The sequence below is a fragment of the Heterocephalus glaber genome, unplaced genomic scaffold (assembly GCF_053883595.1).
Source record: "Heterocephalus glaber isolate CG9 unplaced genomic scaffold, H.glaber_assembly_v1.0 deba00001509, whole genome shotgun sequence".
Taxonomy (NCBI): Eukaryota; Metazoa; Chordata; class Mammalia; order Rodentia; family Bathyergidae; genus Heterocephalus; species Heterocephalus glaber.
This window is the reverse complement of record NW_028258325.1, coordinates 5,554,605-5,575,064: the sequence shown is the minus strand read 5'-3', so window position 1 is coordinate 5,575,064 and position 20,460 is coordinate 5,554,605. Positions and strand designations below refer to the sequence as shown.

Sequence of the window (20,460 nt, the reverse complement as noted above, 5' to 3'; positions counted from 1 at the left end):
TACAGGCCCGAGTGACTCCCTCTTGTTAGTCCCAGGTGTACACAGAGGTGTGATCAAACTAGTGAATGTTTAAGACTTCTGTGAATCCCCTCAAAATCTCCCTCATTTCCCACACCCTTATCCCATTGTTCGAGCCACTTTCTGAAGTTGTTCTGGAAGCCTTGTTTCATGAGGGTCTTCACCGCATGTGATCATGCTGCTGCTGGTTCCATCCAGTGGAAAGCCGGGCTTGTGAGAATGGCGTTGTGTCCACATCCGCCTTATTCACCGGATTTGGGCACCTTGTGACTGTTTCAGTCATGCTTCATAGGAACAGAGAGATCGGAAATGTCCTTACTCTGCTTTCTTCCCAGACGCACACCGGCTGCACCACGTCAGCAGCCTGGCCTGGCTGGACGAGCACACGCTGGTTACAACCTCCCACGATGCCTCTGTCAAGGAGTGGACAATCACCTACTGAGGATGCCCCGCCCGCCCCAGGGACCGGACCTATTCAGGGACTAGACGGAACTGCCGCGGAACATAAATCTCTAACCGTTTCTGTAACGCGCCCCTCCCCGCCCCAGGAGGGAGGAGGGCCCGGGGTACCCTCGTCTCTCTGCAGGGTGCTCATGTCTGTACACGTCCTTCTGAAAGCTTTAGACAGTAACAATTTGCACATGAAAAATAAAGCGAGCACTTAAACAACGTGTGGAGCATAACTAAAACCTACAGCCCAGCCAGACCTTGAGAATGGGGAACATTCCAGAGGCCTCAGCCTCCAAAGCACAGAGCCCCGGCCCCTCACCCCCCACCCCGAGGCAGCTGCTCTCCGGAGGCTGGGAAGGCAGGGAGCCACAGGTACCCTTTTGCGGGACAGCAAGTCCTTGCTCCAGAAGGCGATGTGGCAGCTGGGCCCAAGTTGTGTGCAGAGCAGGTGTTGGTGAGCCCTGCCCAGGTGCTGCTCCGGGAACCGCCCCAGCTCTGGCAGGGACACGGTCAGCCCTGGATGTTTCATTGTCAGACTTTGTGCTTGGTTTTAAGAATGGAGTCGTGGGATTTTTTTCTTTCTTTTTGATGTACCTTTAACTGTTGCCTGTTCATGTTCCCGAGCTGGCCACTAGCAGCACCGTGTCCAGGTGTCCAGATTCCTGACACCGGATCGAGGTGTCCTGGTCCCCATCATTGTGCTTGGTGTTTTCCTGTCTCTGCCCCCAAAAGCAAAGATTAATTTAAGGGCAAAGATGCAGTCACTGTAATCTAATCTGTCGTTGTTTTTACCTGCGTTTTCTTTTTCAGTGCAGAAATTAAAAGTATAAAGCACCGTGATTTGGAGTTTTTTTGCGTGTGTTGGAATCACTGGTAAATGTTGGCTGAGAACAATCCCTCCCCCTTGCACTTGTGAAAACACTTTGAGCGCTTTAAGAGATTAGATTGAGAAATAATTAAATACCTTTTCTCTTCATTGTGGAGCACTGGCTTTGTGTGGTGGGGCATGGGGGTGGGGGACCGTCCTGGCTTCGGGTCTCACCAGCCTGCAGCTCGGGAGGGCACGGTCACGTGTGCAGCCAGCCTCGGAGAATGAGCCCAGCTTCCAGGACCCCGCCTGTCCCTGCTGCCAGACCACCCCTTCCTTCTTTGGGCCTCAGTTTCTCAATTAGCTGTAAATCTGAGACCAGATGTCTAGCTGCTTGAGACTATGGCCTTCCTGTTACTGCCTTTGAGGAAGGAGTAACATGTATGTGTTGACAACCAAACTCCCAAGTATCCAGAGTTCATTGCAAAGTGAAAGGCCCTGTTTCTGGATGGGAAGAACATGGTGAGGTTACACTCCCAGTAGAATCATCTTTCCCCTTTCTAAGGGCCTAATCAGATTGGGTTTTACAGTTCCTGTTTAAAAGGGCTACAGAATGAAGAAAAATGCTGGGGCCACCACAGAGCTAAGTACTTGGGTTTGGGACAGCTGCTTTTCACATCAGTGGCCAAACCAAATACCCAAAGTGGTGTTGATAAAACTGGGCAGCACTCTAAAAAATACGTGTTTGTCCTGTCCTTACACCAGACTAAATTTTGATTGTTAGCAAATGGAACCATGCAAGAAGAAACGGGTTAATTCATTCACGCTGAGAGTGGTGTTTCTAAGAAGGAAAGAATAAAGAACTGAACGTTTGATTACATAAATATTTTAAATCTGCATTGAAGGGGGAAAAACACCACAAAGTCAAAAAATACAACAAACAGCACAGACACTCAACATGTACCAGACCAAAGGATGTATAGGTATATTTGACACATCCTATTTTGGGTGGGGGGTACCAGGAATCGAACTTGGGACCTTACGCTTGCCAGGCAGGCGCCAGAACCACTGAGCTAAATCCCCAGCCCCTTTCCTAATTTTTTAAATACTGAGTTTTTTGAAACTATCATAGTTTTCAAAATATATGATTAAAAACTCAGAATAGTGTATATAGAGTGACCCCATTTATGGGAAATACCACAGGTTCATGATTTTAAGAGGGAGGCTTAGAAGGTCCACAGGGAGGAAGCAATCTCATTTCTTCACTCAACAAAACTGGAGGCTTTTAAAAAGGATCTAAGTTGGGGCCGGAGATTTAGCTCAGTGGTTCCGGTGCCTGCCTCGAAAGCGCAAGGTCCCGAGTTTGATCCCCGGTACCAAAAAAAAAGGACCTAAGTGAAATCAGACACAAGCTTAAATACCACATGGTTTCTCCTCTGAGAAACTCAAATTATAAAGAGCAAAATAAAAGATAATAGGAGGTAGGGAGATAGATGTTTCTCAAATGGGAAGTGGGTTGAGAGACGGAGGGAGGGGAGAGAGGATAAAAAAAGGAATTAGGATATGCACATTTACCAACTCCACTCAAGTGTAAACGTACTGCAGACGTGTACTAGCAAGGGACTTACACCCAAGGTCTTCACTCGTTTCGGGGAGGAGGTATTTGTGTACACAGGTAAACCTCAGAAGAAAACTAGAAAGTGAAATGCCACCTCTTCATCCTTGGACAGAAGGGTGTGGGCAGCAGTTTGCTCATTACCTGGGATCCCGCGCCCTGGTGCCAAAGCAGGCACTGGGGAGGGAAGCGGTGGGGACCCGCTCTCCAGCTCCACTGAAGACAGGAGTGAGCCTGCTCTCAGCCTGCTCCTCCTGCAGAGCAGCTCAGGTCAGTGTGGAATCTCAGGCAACCCCACTGGCCACCCAGTATCAGTGAGCAGTGTCAGGTGAGGGCCACTGGAGGGCCCTTGGCAGCTTGGGGCCACATGGAGACCTGGATCCCACTCTGGAAGAAGCAGCGCAAGGGGAACACAGCTGGAGCAAGTTGGGGATCTTGGATTCTCTCCCCAACCCTGACACAGACCGCTTGGTAAGATAGAGAAGACCAGCAGGAGGACTGCCAACCCCTATGGCCCTCTGGGGTTTCAAAGTGTTTCCATCCCAGTGCTGCCCGTCTCCAATGCTTATGTTCCAGCACCAGGCACTAAACACTTCCGCCAGTCTCTGAAGTGTGCATCTGTGCGTGTGCAAGCTGAATGTAAAGAAATGTTACAGTTGCATCGCAGCCACGAGGAGTCCATGATTACGGCTGCAGGTCACCAGACAATCAACTGGGTATAAACATATGGGTCGCGGGTTTATCCCCGGTAAAAGTGCCCGGTGAGCAACCCCAAGCCTGTCAGAGTCCAGTGTGTCCTGCGTGGATCTGAGAGCTGGGAGCCCTTTGTGCTGCAGACTGGCCACGGTGATGCTCCTGATTGCCTGCAGATTACAAAGACCCCAAGAGGTCATGATTACGTACAGATGTGGAAAAGCAAGCAAAAAAAGGTAAATAGTAATGTAGTTTTTGTTTCAATGTGGACCAAAGGACATGTAAGTAAAAGGCCTGTGACTTTACTGAGTGAAGAGATGATTTAAAAATGACAAAATTTGTTTTAAATAAAAATTAACATTTGTTACCATAGCTCACTTCGACGAAAATTACTTTCCAAAACAAAAAGAAAATAGAAAAGTGGCATCAGTTTACATTTTGGAAAATAATCTCCCATGTCTGGCTTCTCCTGTCTCTGATACACTGTTTCAGTTGAAGTAAGTGAAGAAAATCTGGTTTTACACACATTTCAGAGTTGTGAAATCCATCTTTCACACTATACCGGATCTCGACTACTGGAAACTTGTAACAGGTGAATTGCAGTGTGGAATCTGAAACCTTGTGAAGGGACTTTTGGTTCTCAGGTTAGGTTAAAATCCTCTTTGGATACATCTATTATCCATGCAAAGTTCGTAACAGTCTCTGATTATTTCTAAAACAATGGTTCACTAAGTCAGCCAGATCTTTCACCTCTTGACACATATCACACACTATCAAAGACACATTTCTTCAGATCACCACATTTCGCTGTGATGTCCTTAACTGTGAGGACGCTAGCACACCTGCAAATGAAGATTCCAGTCCTTGAGTCTGTCTGTCCTTCAGGGCTTCCCACAGGGCTTCCCTTCCAAGTGCTTTCTGCACTCGCTTCCACCTCTTGGTTCCTCCCTCCAGAAGGAAGAAGAAAGCGTGGAGAAGACACACCGGCGGGCGTTCTTCGCGCGCACACAGCTATTTCCTGGGGACCCCTTCATCACGTGAACACGCCTCCCTACCTGGGCAGCTGCAGTCGGGGTGGAAACACACGTCCAAGGCTCTGTTATTCCAAAGAGGGAAAGCGACCTGCACACAGACCAAATTCTAACACACCTGAAACACAGTCATTCGCCTTGCTAAGCTTGAGTTGCTTTGGGGGAAATCTGGTAGCCTGAGTTTTGTCGATGCCTCTGTTAACAGTATCCTTAGCTAGCAAGGTGAAGTTTTAAAAAATCTCATCATTTGCAAGAGTTCGTCGGCATGAGCCATGGTTTTCTCATTACTCTGCAACTAAAGCAAAATGCAGAAATGTTTGATTGCTGGAATTGACATGAAATTTTTCTGATAGAAAACTACAAATGACGATGAGACAAGCATGATATTAAATTGCAAATGCTAGTATAAATATATAGTCTTCAATTTAAACTTGGGTTTTTCAAGTTGTACACCATTTACACTGATTACATATTTCAGCTTACAGCATTCTATCTTTATTTATTTATTTATTTATTTTATTTTTATTTTTTAGTACTGGGGATCGAACGCGGGTCCTTGTGCTTGCACAGCAGGCAGCGAAACCACTGAGCTAAATCCCCGGCCCCAGCATTCTGTTTTTAAATAAAATATCTTGCTTAACATTTTAAAATTGGGATTCTGGGTAAGCTTTCATATATAAAAATAGTTTTACTGAAGAAGTTTGGCAACTGTTGTATTTGACCATCTTTTAAAAGCAATAACTTCTTATCATAGAATTTTGTAAATGTGCATGTACAAATCTGCCAAAGTAAGACCCATTAATCTGTATAACCAATAAAAAGTAAGTGGGAAAAAAACCCCACAATTGCCAGTGCTAATTGTAAATTGTTAAAAAAAGAACTTAAAAAAATTCGAATGTGCCGGTGAGTATTTAGTTCCAGAAAGATTCTAACTTTTACTCTTTAAAGATCCTTTTTTTAGTTAAAGGGGAAAAAATTCCCAAGAAAAAACAAACCCATTCTTGTCCTAACCCATCACACCGAAGAGCAGTTTAGTTATGACTACTGTAGTGTTAATTATTCCTTTATTTAAAAATCAGAATATACCTCAATGGTAGAACACTCACCTAGCACATGCAAGGCCCTCGGCTTGATCCCCAGCACTGCAATAAATAAATAAATACATGAACAAATAAATAAATAAATAAAAATCTTTAATGTGATGTGTGGAACATTGGCTAGAAGTTCTAGACACTTTGCCACTTTCCAACTGAGCATCTCCTGCCTCTCACAAATTGCCTCCCCCCGGTTCTCAGTTCCTCTGTTCATTCACTTTGTTTTTCAGTGATTTTGCTGTTTTTGAGAGGATGTCAAGTACTGTGTTAAGGGCAGGAATGCAGGGATTAAGATTAGCTGCTACCATTCGCTGGAGGTTAAGGAGAGAGAATGTGTGTGGGCAGAGGGGAGCCACGTGTACCTCACAGTTACAGGAGCTCCCGGGAAGATACAGAACACCCAGTTACATCTGTATCTCAGATAAACACCATGCTATTTTTAAAGTATGAACATTGCACAAATAGTTACAGCAAAAATTATTCATTGATCTGAAGTTCAGATTTCCCTGGTTTTGTTTTGCTGACTTTGTTGAATCACAATAGTCCCCTGAAATTCTGGTATTATCCCCACATAACAGATGCCAAAACTGGGAAATATCAGCTGGGTAATTGTAGGCACATGATTGAACTCCTTAGCATAATAGAATCTAGACATGAAATTAAGTCTGCCTGGCACAGAAACTTCAATGGAAGGTCTTCATTCTTCCAGAGTGCAGAATGAAGACCAAAGGGTAGAAGACGTAGGGAGACAGATCTGTTTTGCCATGAACCACATGGCAGCTCAAAGGCTAGGGTGCAGATGGCTGAATGGAGGAACCATCAGGAATGGTCTGGGTAGGATTAGAAGACCAGGAAGGGGTGGTAAAGCACAAAGTAGCTCAAGAGAAAGCTGCTACCCACCCCAAGCCTGAGGGAAAAGGGAAGGAGCTCAAACCAGTGGCCAGGAATAGGGAGTGGGTACAGGGAAGCCTCTTGTTGGCCATCCCAACAGGAGCAGAGGCCTGGGTCCTGGGTCCTAGCTCCCTTGGCAGCTGCTCTCAGGTCCCCAGCAGGAGAGAGCAATCACAGTGTCTCAGCTGTGGGGGCAGCACTGAGCACGGCTCCAGGAGACTTCCTTGTCCCAACTCTGGTTCTTGGGCTCCACCATCTTTAAATTGTATCTCTCATTCTCATGCGGCTTCCTCTTCACTCAAGTGTGGCTGCCCTCTCTCTCCAATGCTGTATCTGTGTTCTGAAAAGGAAGCTGAAGAAGGAAGGATGGAGGAGGAAGGGGTGGTGTAAGTGTGGGGAAGGAAAACTCTCCTGGATGACTGCTGATGGAGCATGGGAGACCCAAAACATGGTGTCTTAGCAGGACACACTACCACTCAGAACAGAACTGGCAGAGCCAGAGTATCCCACCCAACATGGACTGGTCCCTGCTAGGGTTTGGGTCTGGAACGACCCCAAAGGCTCCTGTGCTGTAAGCTTGGCCACCAGCCTGTGGTGCTCCTGGGAGGTTGGTGGAACCTTTAGTAGGTGGGCAGGGAGGTGCCCTTGAAGGGTTTATTGGAGCCTCCCTTCCTCCCTCCCTCCCTCCTTTCCTTCCTGGCCACCATGAGGTGAGCAGCCTCCTCCGCTACATACTCCGCCACCATGATGTTGTGCCTCCCCACAGGAAGCAATGGAGCCAGCCAGTCATGGGCTGAAACTGTCAGCCAAAATGAACCTTTCCTCCTTTAAGATGATTTTCACAGTGTTTTTTCACAGTGATGGGAAGCTAGCACAGTCCTGTGTGTCGCAGACTCCTTCCAGTATGGCTGGGGCCCTGGGGCCATGAGAGGGAGTGGGGGTCACCTCCAGACAAGGCAATTAACAGCAGGGTATGTCCTCCAAACTCACTTCTCCAGCCCTGGGCACGGAGGGCAAACATTCCAGAAAGACTTGGCCTTATCATGGACAAGGGCCGCAGACTCAAAGCCAACTGTGGTGTGAGCAAGAAATAAAGCCAATGTCATTAATCCGCTGAGGTTTTGTTGTTTATTTGTTACCTGAGCAAAGCCTGTCCTATGCTGACGTATACAGAAAGCAAAAAGAATAGAACGCGTGTCGGGAACATTCAGCAGTCTACAATAGCTGTGTCGACTTTTACATCTGTGGAGCGGACGTGAGACGTGAAAGTCGCACTCATCTCCCACTGCTGAGTAGGGGTCACAGGAAGCTCTAGTGCAGGGCTTGTCCCCGTGTCAACCCTCTAGATGTTGGGCTTTATTGTTGCTACAGCAGGTGTGAGAGTTACTGGCAAACACTGAGTAAACACACGCAGTAGTGATCGCTGTGGACACAGGACTCAGAGGAGGTGTCTGACTACTGATAGGGTGTGAGGATTGGTGACAATGTCCCAGAGGGGCCTGTGGAGTCCGAGGGGACTCAGAGGAGCATCTCTGGCTGGGGAATCAGAGTGGACTTCCTGGAGCAGGGGGGCCCTTGAGGCTGAGAATGATGCATTCTCAATCCAAAGTGTTCTCTGGATGTGAGGTTCCTGGAAAATAGCCCGGGCAAGGTTTATTTTTTTAAGCAATTGTCTATTTATTCTGTCACAGTGACACAAGTATTGTTACTGTGCGCTTTGTAAATGTTGTCTCTGTGCAGGGTCTCCCCCAACACCACCAGTTTCTGTCTTGTTTGGCCTTTCCAGAGGGAGTCCTTTGGGTTCCACCAGGCTGGGTTGTCATTCTGGGTTTCCTGGGGGTCTGGCCATGGCTGCCTTGTGAGACTACTGTACAAACAGCTCCTGCTCCATAGCTTGGAGCAGACCAGGGGTGGCAGGAGCTCGCCTCAGAGGTGGCCGTGCAGGTGTGCCACGGGCAGTTGGTCAAATCCAGGTTCTGCTGTTTTCCTTGTGCACTGGAGTCACTGGCCCCTGCATGCAACCTCCTTTCCAGGTCAGTTTCCAGCTTTACGCAGTTCAGTGACTCCAAAACCACACCGGTGTCCTCCTGTTTCCCTGTGACCACCTTCAGTGTGTCTGGGCTCTGGTGTCGGTTCTCCCACAGGAGCGAGGTGGCTCCTCTCCACGACATCCCCTTCGGCCTTTCGTATCATCCAGCGTTCTCACTTGGAGGCGTCAGTGTGGGAAAGCAGCTGTGAGATGAGGCCTGAGTTGAGCTCTCCTTGAGACGCTGGAAGAGGATAGCAAGCCCTTCCCCCCTTGGGCTGTTCGCTAGCATGCTGGCATCAGCCAGTTTCAAGGAAAGAAACAACTACAGCCCAAGTCTGATGAGAGAACATACACATCCAGGTACAGACTGCCAGTTATGAGAACCTGGTGAACTTTCCCGGAACCCTGGATCACATGCTCGTGTGTTTCTTCTTTGTGCGAGTCTAATACAAGTGAGCACTGTCAGTTGGGGGCTCACTGTCCATTGCGGGAAAGCCCCAAGTGCCTCCTCTTCCACATGATCTCTGTGTCTTTTGTCTTCAGTCCTCATTCGACCCCCTGTCAGCAATAAACTTGCAGGTTGGATCCTATACATCCATCCATCTTCCTATGGAAATAAATGATTTTTTTTTTGGTACCGGGGATCGAACTCAGGACCTTGTGCTTGCGAGGCAGGCAGCGGAACCACTGAGCTAAATCCCCGGCCCAGAAGTAAATGATTCTTAACAAGAATTTCTAATGTTTTTTCCATTCTTGGATCTAACCCTAGATTTCTGTCTTCTGACTTCTGGTTACCTCTGGCTCACATCACCCTGTCTACAATCAGGGACTATGAGCATCCTAATTAGCAGCGACTAGCAAACAGGGACTGAGAAGAGGTACAATTTCAAGGGACGCCACCAGTTAGACACTTGTCAGAGAATGATGGGTGTTAGAAGCATTGGTGTGTTAGAAGCATTGGTGTTAGAAGCAATGTGGGTGCTTTTCACTTTTGAGGTTTAAATTTTGGGTCACCTAAGTATCACCCTACTCTTTACCTTGTCATCACAAAGGGTTCTTAATAGGAGAGGCCTGATGGATTAATTTACTGTCACTTTAATTATTGATTACTATTACACAAGTAATTTAAGTACATATTAGTATTTTGTTCATCATTAGTGAATACTAATATAAATTCATATGGTTCCTTTAATTAATTCTTAATAAGGAACTAATTTTGAAAGGGGAAGAAGCACTTGGGACAAGATAATCCCCAAATTCTAAGACTTTATGAACTCCAGGACCAGAAAGTTCATTTCCTGTCCGTGGGGCAGGCTGGCTCGAGGGACCTTGGATTGGGTCTTTTCATTTAGATTCTGCTGCAGTGTTTAGTGATTGCACATCTGGTCTGGTACAATGGCCACTCCACCGCATATCTTTTAAAAGGGAAGATTTGCACAGGGTCAGCTGATGCAGCAGCCATAGGACAGAACCAGAGGTCTTCACAGATACTGGTGGGCTTGGTCAGCACAGCGCCGTCCTTGCCCTCTGCAGGCACAGGCTGTGAGATGGCAGTGAAGCAAGGCTTAGAGGCTGGCACTACCCAGAGTGCTGGAGGTGGCTCGAGAAGCTTCGGTTCACAGCCAGGTATCCCTGGTGGGTAGGACACAATGCACTTGGACCAGTCTCCTCCTGTGCCCAAGGGAAGCTACTGCAGGACTTGCCTTGAGGGAGCAAAGAAGCCCTCAAGCAAAGTAGGCTCAGAATAAGCAGATACTCACAGAGTTGCCCCTTCAACACTGGACACGGGGGTCCCAAGCATGCTGCCTCAGAGGTGGCTGCTACCTGGTGAGAAAAGCAGTGAGCAGGCAGGTGGCTCTCAGCCTGCATCTGTTTCTCATCTAGGGTCATCTTGGACAAGCTAATCACACACCCTGAGCCTTGATGGAAAAATGGTCTCAACGCCGGCCCCTGTGCTCCACAGGGAGTGGTGAGGTGCGGGGAAACTCGATTTGGGGACAATTTATTATGCAGGAGATTGGTGCCCAAATGCATGGAATTATCAAGAGGGTAACTTGGGATCTGTACTCTTGTAGAAAAATAAATAAGTTCAACCTAATACAACCTTCACAGAAGGTCATATCACGTATCTGGAAAAAAAAAAGATCGTAAGGAACACGGGCTGCCTGGAGCCATCAATATGGTCCATGGAGAGCAAGATAAACACTTTACAGATGAAGATGGGAAACATCTCATCGGCAGGTGAGTTAGAATCACCAGCTCGCCTTCTTGCGATCAGATCACAAATTAGTCTAAATAGCACCCCAAAGGGACTTCATTTTAAAAAGCACTTTGGGATTGGGAAAGATCACGTATCTGAGAGCGCTCCAGAGAGAAACAGCCCAGGTGTGCCTGAATAGTGGGGTAGATCACTGAGAGAAGGAAGAAAACACCCTGAGGCTGCTTGTGAGGGATAAGATTTAGTACAGTACCAAAAGGAAAAGGTACGGCTAACTGAGACTTACTAGCAGTAAAGGACAGTGTCCGGTGGGGGAGGCTGGACAGGAAAGTCCCCAGAATATATGGAAAGGCCCCAGAGATGGTGGCCTCGTTAATCACTGGAAAGTCTGGGGGTGGTGGAGCAGACAGGGAAATCACCAGAGTACTGGAAGAGTCCAGGAATGGCCAGCTGGCCTACAGCCTCCACTGTGACGTGTCCCACTCAGTTATTACCCGGAGGGTGTTACCTGGAATAATCTACGCAATAGTGACATCACTAGCTTTCTCTGTCTTATTGTATGACCAGAATTTCAAAAAAACAACTGACTAAACCTACAGGCAGGAAGGGAATTTCTACAGATAATACTAATCTGCCTAGTTTCCAGGGTCCCTCAGACAATACTTATCTGAACATTTTGGTCCCTGTCCACTTACAAGGTCCCCGTGATTTGATTAAAGTCTTGGGAACGCAATGGGGGCATTGAAGGCATGGCACTAAATGCCTTTCAGGGACAACACACCTTGTCATCTGAATTCTAGATTACCCTGATTTGTATGTGGTACACAAAGCCCCATTTATGTGCCTCAAATAAGTTGGATTTTTGACAGCCCTGCCTCTTTAATGCCTGCCTTTCCTCTCTCCTCTCTTCCTCTCTCTGTTATTCCCTTCCATCTTTCCTTTCTCTGTCCCTCTTTTCTTCCCCTTTTCCTTTCCATTTTAACATCTAGTTCATGAAGTCGGAAACTACATTAGTGATATGAAGGTTGCAAAGTAGTCATCATCAAACATGAAGTCAATACTCAGGTTTGACTCCTGACCACAAAGCACCACGTTTGGCCTGTGAGCATTGCCACTGTTACTGCTGTCTCAGCCGCAAGATAAAAATGCATCTTGGGGATGAGTTGATACATTCTGTAGGAAACCCACCCACTCCCTCACTTCCCACAACACAGATGTACCAATTCTTAGGCTTTTGCTGAAATAATTTATAAAACTACATGGTCCTTATATCAGTCAGCTTTTCATTACTGTGATCAAACACTTGAAAAAAAAAAACAACTTGAAAGATGATTCATTTAGACTCACGGTTTTAGAGGTTCAGTCCATGGTCAGCTGCTCCATTGTTTTAGGCCTGAGGCGAGGCAGAAACATCATGATGGAAGGGTGTGGTAGAGGAGAGCTGCTCATAGCACAGCAACTGAGAAGGAAAGAGAATGGGAAAGAGCCAGAGAAGGGGCTGGGGAGCAGATACAGTTTCCAAGGTGATACCGCATGAACTACTCCCTTCAACGAGGCCTCGCCTTCTGTTTCCATTGCCTCTCAATAATGCCATCAAATTGTGATCCTGTCAACGGGTTAATCCACTTGATGAAGTTAGAGCCCTCAGGATCCAATCACTTCTTCAAAAGACCATCACTCAGCCTTTACACGTGGGTTTTAAGGAGCATTTCAAATCCAAACCATAGCACTGTCCACTTTAATTTTCAAATCTTTGCTTTGAATTAGAGTAAATGTCTCAGTGGCACCTTCTGCTGCCAGCAGTCTGCAGCCGGCAGTGCCGGCCCCACCGAAGTCCCCATGCAGCCCCTACATGGGAGCAGCTCCCTTGGCCTCAGCACTACTGGCAGGGCGTGTCTTGGACAGCGCAGGATGTTTAGCCGCAGCCCCCGTCTCTTTGCTACATGCCAGTAGCTCCCCTGCCCTAGGTGTGACAGCCCAAAATGTCTCCAGACATTGCTGACTCAGAGAAGGACTGCTTTTCATTTCTAAAGAGCCAGATTGCTGTTGCTATTAGGCAGAAGAGCCTCACAACTTTGCGCTCTTAATAGATTAGTTTACTTTTTAAAAAACATGAATTGAATATTTGACTTCTTTGTTCATTCATTAAAGTTCACTCAATCATTTATTCGCTCATACATTTCCTAGCAGGGGTGGCAGACTGCACTCCCATCTCCCTCTTAGCACTGTCATCTTTGAGGAATGGGTTTCACATCTTTCCCGTGGGAGTTTCATCTTCTGCTTTTAAGAAATGTCGGGGGGGGGGGCAGAGATTTAGCTCAGTGGTGCCGCCGCCTGCCTCGAAAGTGCAAAGTCCTGAGTTCGATCCCCGTACCAAAAAAAGAAGAAAGAAAAGAAATGTCACGAGCTGGATATGGGGTGCAGCCTGTAATTCCAGCACTTTTGGAGGCCGAGGAAGGAGGATCTCAAGTTTGAACCCAGCCCGGCCAACTTAGCAAGACCTTGTCTCAAAATAAAAGACAAGAAATGGGTTGAGGATAAAGCTCAGGGCAAAGCTTGGGTTCAATCCCCAGTACTGGTAACAAAGAAGGAAGGAAGGAAAGAAGGAAAGAAGGAAGAGAGAGACAGAGAACAATAAAAGAAAAGGAAAGTCACGAGGTTTCAGAGTGATCCTGTACCTGCTGTTTTTCAGGTACTTTTAGCTTCAATGTTCCCAGTGGTCTCTTTTTCGCTCCCTCTCAGCCAGTACTTGTTGCTCGCCCTCTGTGTAGCAGCCCCTCGCCTGGCCTCCGGGATGCAGCTCAGAGGGGTACAGGGTACAGGCGCCTGGCATTTTGCTCCGTTTCTGGAGCAGAAGAGTCTAGGAGAGCAGCGCTGCTCCGCCTGCGCCCCCTGCGGCCGAGGACGTCCAGGGGCCGCGGGAGCCCGAGGACTGAGATCCAGCCTGCAGTGGGGTCTCGGGTGGGGCCACGCGTCCGCAGCCCTGGAGCCGGGCACAGAGCACTCTCCCTTGCCCGGCCTTCGCGGCCCTCCTCCCCTTCTGAAGCTCTCAGTGTGGGACTGTGTGATTCAAAAGTTAATTACTCCCCTAGATTCTGTTGTAAATTTGATGGTTGGAGTGTGTTTGCCTCGGGACAATGGACGATCAGTAATAGGGCGAGGTTACTCAGCCATCTGTTTGCCCTAAATCCAAATGTCCTGGGGCCCAGTATCTATAGGACAATCTGTAAACAGGGTGGTCGTAACTGTCAATCAGGATGTCTGCTGAACATCAGCATGTGACAATGAGCCACTAACCTTTGTTCTTTTTTTTTTTCTGTGAATCCACATGTTAACCCCCCGCCTTAACCCCCTATAAAACAACCTCGGACTCTGAGCCAGGTGCCTCTCTGAGCTATTTTGCTTCGGGAGTGCCGTCTGGCCAGACTAATAAAGGTCTGTTTCCCAACATGGCCGGTGTGTTCCTTCCCGGGTGTGCTCCACTTCAGCTCCTCGGAGCGTTTGGTCAGGCCTTTGGTCTTACATTCTGGAGGCACCGCTGGGATCCCCGGGTGTGCTCCACTTCAGCTCCTCGGAGCATTTGGTAAGGCCCTCGGTCTTACATCAGGTTCCCGCTTGCAGGGCCCACTGAGACTAGCAGAGAGCAGCTTCAGATCCGGGCAGGCAGCCGAGCCAGGCTGCTGGGTAACAGGGGAGAGGAAGCCCAGCCTGAGCCCGCAGGCCAGCAGCCCCTTCCTCTGTGCCTCCAAGCTCCAGGCAGTGCTGGCTCCCAGCCTTGGCCTAGGGGAACTGGCTGGGTCTGTTTTATTTTTTTTATTTTTATTTTTTTTAAATTCTTTTATTGGTACATTGTAGGTATACAACACAGTTACATTCCTCATTGGGAATTGTACCTTTACATAATGCATCTTGGTTCTTATTTTTTCCCCATTCCTAGCCCTCCCTTCACCCCCTCCACCCTTCCCTATTTACAAAGACTTTATTTCCATTTCTCAGCATTTTTCCTTCCCCTTCTTTCCTTTCTCCTACCCCTCCCACTACCCCTACCCCTTTGGACCTTTTCTTCCTATTTTACATTATCATTGGTACATTTTAGGTATACAATATAATAACATTCATCATTGGAAATTTGCACCTTTACATAGTCTCTCTTGGTTCTTATTTTTCACCCTTGCCCTGCCCTCCCTTCAACCCCTCTATTCCTCCTTATTTACAAAGATTTTGTTCCTATTTTTCCATTTTCTCATATCAATCCCATTCCCTTCTATCCTTTCTCCTAGCCCTCCCGCTTCCTTCCCCTTTGCCCCTTTTCTTCCTATTTCACATTATCTATTATACATTTTAGTCCTCATTTACATTTTCAGTTTCTCACACCAGAGAAACTATTCGGTATTTATGCATGTGTGTCCTATTGATTTCACTTTAAAAAAATGAGAAATTAGAGACATTTATAGCTAAATGGATGCACACTGAAGCGAAACTCTTGGCTGGGTCTGTTTTAAAACACTCAAAAGTTGGCTGAAAGGGACAGACCTGCTGGGCCCAGCGGGAGGAGAGCCAGCCCTTTGATCTCTTTGCCTTTGTCAGGAGCCTGGGCTGACAGGAAAGTGCTTTGCAATTATCTGGTCTTCGATGGTTGGGGAGATGGGCGCTCCCTGCAGGGATAACCTAGTTCCCCAAAGCTCCCTTCTCCTAATAATGAGCATCCTTCTAGCTCTCCGCTGGAGTTCGGGTGGGGCCTGGCTTCTCCCCTCCCCAAACTTTATCCTTGCTTCCCTGTTCTCAGCTTCTTTATATCAGGCAAAAGTGGCAACTTGCAATGATTCCTCGGGGTAAGATTGTACAGGTTTGTCGTTCTCCTCTTTCCTGCACCACCTGCCTGGAACCTCAGCCGAGAGGAACGTGTCTGCCCATGCCTGGGGGCTTTTAGCCAAGGAGCACTTCCCAAAGAGTGGTGTCACCTGCATCTGAAACCCCCCGCCAAGTATGGATTTCCACGGTTTGGCAGCAGCCACCACAATGAAGCTCTGGCAGCCTCAGTGACACATGAGCCCATCCTGTACCCACCACGCCCACTCCTGGTGCACGACAGACAGAACCGGGTTCCTGGGCACCCGAAGATGTAGTTTAAGGATATTTGAGTAGCGCTGTGCGAAAGCACCCCAACCTAAACCAACCCAGATAGCCATCCGCAGGAAGACTGAGGGACAAATGTGGTTTATCCACACTGAGCAATAAAAGGAGGCAAACTAGGGAGACAGGCAGCGGGGGACTCATCTCATCAGCATCATGCTGAGCAGGGCATCCAGGCAGATTCCACACCCTGCAAGCCGGAGGACAGGCTGGACTTGTGTGTGGCAACAGAAATGAGAGGAGTGGTGTGTGTGGGGCTGGGCAGGTGTCATTGTCACCCCTCAGGAAGGGACAGAGGGAGTCTGCTGGGGTGCTGGGCTTGCTCGTGTCTTATTCTGAATGGTGGTTCTTTCCACAGCTGTGCACCTCTGCAGTGGGCACTGAGCCCTGGGCTGAAGGTCCATAGGGGCAGAGTGCCTGCCTGGTGTGCAAAGGGCCCTGGGTTCCATGCCCAGCACTGAAAAAAACCCCAAATACCTTGTAAGTGTTGCTTATAACACACACACACACACACACACACACACACACACACACACACACACCTCCCAGCTTCATTCCAATCCTGCCAAGTCAGGATCTCGGCCTGGGCCTGAGGATCTACATCTGTGTCTGGCTGGTGGACGCTGACTACATCACGCCAGACCTGTTTCCCTCTGGGCTGGAATGTTACAAAATCTTAATAAGTCACTAAGGGAATAAGATCAATACAAGACCTCTCACTCGGTGTGATCAGGCAGTAGGATTCTGTGACCAAGACTGCCACCATCTCTGCCCCAAGGCAGAAGCCACTCTGTCATGGAAACACAGGGAGGTGACTTTTCCATGGTGCCTGGCACAGGGCTGCTACCTGCAGCAGACCCTGGGCCCTTCCTAAGGGCCTGTCCTTGCTGTTGGACAACAGTGTTCATTCAGTCAGTGGTTAAGCTGTACACATTTTATAACTGTTTCTAAGCCTATGATAGGTAGCTTATTTAATATTTTTAAAGTGTGAAACAGGTTTTTTAAAAAAAAATCAATTAGCTTGGATCCAAGTGTGCCCAGGTACAGCCAAGCAAAAACCACCTCAGTGTTACAGGTGGCTGAGTCTAAAGTGAACTGGAACTGACTGGTGCTTGGCCAACCAACTCTCTACTTCTAAGGTGTTGGAAGGTGCTGTGAGCTCAGAAAGCACTCTAGAAATTTTTGCTTAGAAACATGCCTAATTCTGATCTGAAAAAGAAAAGGAAGTATTTTAGCCTGTAACCAACTTCCACAGAAGGGACATTTTACAGTGTTGGTGGTATGTACAGACCGTATCTCCAAAGGCGGAGTCTTCTAACCCCTTGTGAAGTGTAGTAGGTTTATGCATTCATGCACCTCACTTTTTGCCACATTTATTTCCTGGTGCTTTGTTTTTGTTCCTGTTGTGGATGAGCTCTCTATTTTTAAGTATGATTCACATGATTGTTACTATTAACCAGGAGCAGAACTGATTTTGGGATATACACCAAGTCGACCAGCACTTTACTAAACTCCCATTAATTCTAAGAATTTTAATTTTAACGTTCTCATGACATTTTGTTACCTCAATGCTGACATCTGGAGAGTCCCTCAGTTTTTGTTTCCTCCTTCCCAGTAGCTGTAGCCTCAACAAGTGTCTCCTGGAAGCAGGTTCCTTAGACGACTTTAGCCGTCAGAGCCATAAATCTCAGGCTATTGGTACCAACCTCAGGCAAATTTCTTATCCACTCTGAGCCTCCTTCAGAGCTTGGAGCCATCACAGAATTATATATATATGCACACACAGCCTATTGGTTCTATTTCTCTGGAGAGCCCTGACTCATACACTACCATAATGAAAACTGTCCTCTTAATCAACACAACGATAATATCATAAAAAATAAAGATAGAGACACAGAGATAGAAATAACCCTGCAGTGACTTTGCCCCCCGGAGACATTTAGCAATGTCTGGGGACATTTTTGATTGTCATGACTGAAGGGGTACCGCTGGCACCTCTTGGCACAGGTAAGGGATGCTATTTGACATCTTACAATGCCCAGACAGCCCTGTAATGGAACTTCCACTCTAAAAATATCTAGCTCGGCATGATGGCACATTCCTGTAATACCAGCCCTCTGGGAGGCTGAGGCAGGAGGATGGACAGTTTAGAGTCCAGCTTGGGCAACTTAGAGACTTTGGTAAAACCCTGTCTCAAAAAACGAGGGAATGTAGCTCAGTGTGAAGGCCTGGGTTCAATCTCCAGTACTGCTCAGTAAACAAATAAATCAGAATCAAATAGATTGTCTCAGTGCCAATGCTGAGAAACTGGTTAGGGATCAGATGGCAGGGGAGAGAGGATGGGGCAGCAGGAGCTGTTGGGAGAGGCGCGCTGATACAGACAGGATGGCAACTGAGGCCCGCTGGCTGTGGGAGGGAGGGCAGCAAGCAGTTCAGGGCAGGTTTAGCAGCAGAGCACACAGGGCTGTGCACAGGCTGCTGAGAGAAACAGAATGGGACTGGACTCAGCCTCAGCTGCTGTGGGCCCCAGCACCAGTGCCTGAGGCTGATGGACTGGGAGAGCCGCTGGGGCGAACCCAGTGAGTTCCCCTTGGTCACCGGGCCACCTTCCAGGCAGGGCCCATCAATCCTGTCCTCAGATGCTGAACGCTGTCATGGGAAACAGACGGAGTCCTGGCTGTCTATGGCCTCAGAGGCCAAAACCACACTCAAGAAAGGACAGGTGAAGACAAGCAGATCTCCTCTCCCCGGGGCGTGATCGTGGAAGTGGTAGAAGCTATGCCCTGGAGGAAGCCATCCTGACTCTGTCATTAAGGGCGCTGTGGTCGGAACACATTTGCCCAAAATAATAGCAAGCACCTGCAGCCCTCTGAACAAGTCACACACTGCTCTCTCAGCTTTTCATGTGCCAGCCTCGCAGTGGCCTGATGACGTGGGTGCTGTATTTTTGCCATTTTAGAGCAGAGGCAAAAAGAAGTTGAGTTACTGGCTCAAGGTCACCTGGCGAGTATCACATTCATCATAAATCTCTGCAAGACACAGGATCTCAGCAGGAAGCAGTCACCATCAGATGCAGAATGGACCCAGCCTGGTCTTCATCTCCACTGATCAACTATGCCAGCTAAGCAAGGTTTGTGTCACTGCCAACTGCTGAGTGATGACCTGGTGGTGTTCAGTCTCGGGATCACAACATGGCACCATTTCTATGGCCTGCAAAGTCACTGCCATGTTGAGTGTCTAGAGTGTTCCAAGCTTTTTGTGATGCTGAGGATGTAGTGGTGAAGGAGATGGGCTGCCATCCCAACACCACCAGGCTGGGTCTGAGGTGATCCCTGAGGCTGAAATAAGGAACCCAACCCAGGCTTTTGTAGAATAAGCTTGCAGGTTCATTGACTCCCTTTCTGAAAAAGAATCTTCAGGATGCACCAGTGAGAGTCACGGGAAGGGTTCATTAGGCAGAGACTCCTCATGAAAGAAAGAGTGGAGAGGGTGCTCAGAGAAATGAGACTCGGTATTTCCTGGGAAGGGAACATTTATACTTCTCTTGAAGGGGAGGAAAACCCGGAGAAAAGTGCCCCCCCCCCCGAAGGGTACCAGCCCTTTCTACTGGTACAAACTCAGTGTTTGTTTTGGTTTTGGGGTTTTTTTCAGGGTAATTTAAACATTCTTTGGGTTTTCCCAACTTGTTTCCTTATCTTAGGATCAGGCTCCTGCCCTTTACTTTCTCAATTATGCCAATTTACAGACTTTCAGTATTCCTGAGGAATTTTGAGTTTGATGGGTCTGGCAGGGAAGGAGCCTAAATTGAACCAAAGGAATGCTGCTATGGATCATCTTGGGTAACTTCAGCTGGGTCCTGAAGGTCTTCTTAAAAGTACAATTTTTAGTTAAGATTTCCTCGTCTCCTCTCTACCTTGTTTTATCTCTTTTGTCCTACCTCACCAGGACAGGAGACGGTGACATCAAACCCGCAAACGACAGGACACTCATGGATTGCAAGTCCCATAGAGAGATTTAAAATAAAGCAATGAGGCTCCTGGTCTGGCTGGCTGCTGCAGAGAAACAAGTCCATGGGGAAGTGACATTTGAATCTAGAGCTGAAGGAGAGAAACAGGAAGTTGAGGAGAATGTTTCAGAATGCGAAGCGCTGTGCAGAAGTGCTGGCAGTGGGGAAACAAGGGGAGAGCCGGAGGAGAGGAAACAGGGCCGACTTGGCCTCAGGCTGGAGGTCTGAGCACACCTGAGAGGTGGGCACAGCCACGAGTCAGGCACCAGAGGGCCTCAGCAGGACTGCAACTGGTGTGCTGAGGCCCTCAGGGCCGTGGATCTCCGGATGTCATGCATGATCAGAGGGACAAGTTGCACATTCTAGAGGGTTTTCATAGCATGGAAGCTGAGGAGGAGGATGCCACAAACACAAGTGCTACCAGCCACTTGGGCCCCTGCGCTCAGGTTCTTTTGCTGGCAGCTGATCAACGTC

General features: G+C 47.9%; 1 protein-coding gene and 1 long non-coding RNA gene across 3 annotated transcripts in view; one reads left to right on the top strand and one right to left on the bottom strand.

Annotated features, from left to right (window-relative positions):
- The window catches only part of Wdr1 (WD repeat domain 1), a 33,737-nt gene extending 32,293 nt beyond the window's left edge, over nucleotides 1–1,444 (top strand). For both annotated transcript variants that reach the window (XM_087187339.1, XM_087187340.1), the window contains exon 15: nucleotides 354–1,444. In XM_087187339.1, the coding sequence (XP_087043465.1) occupies nucleotides 354–460 (107 nt within the window). In that variant the 3' untranslated portion in view covers nucleotides 461–1,444. The remainder of the gene's footprint in view (nucleotides 1–353) is intronic.
- On the bottom strand, nucleotides 499–20,426 carry LOC110349699 (uncharacterized). Its single transcript, XR_002395880.2, has 4 exons — nucleotides 12,195–20,426; nucleotides 10,390–10,453; nucleotides 5,722–9,236; nucleotides 499–4,910 (listed from the first exon to the last, which is right to left on the bottom strand). It is a non-coding gene; the product is annotated as an uncharacterized LOC110349699 (long non-coding RNA).
- Nucleotides 20,427–20,460: the final 34 nt, after the last annotated feature.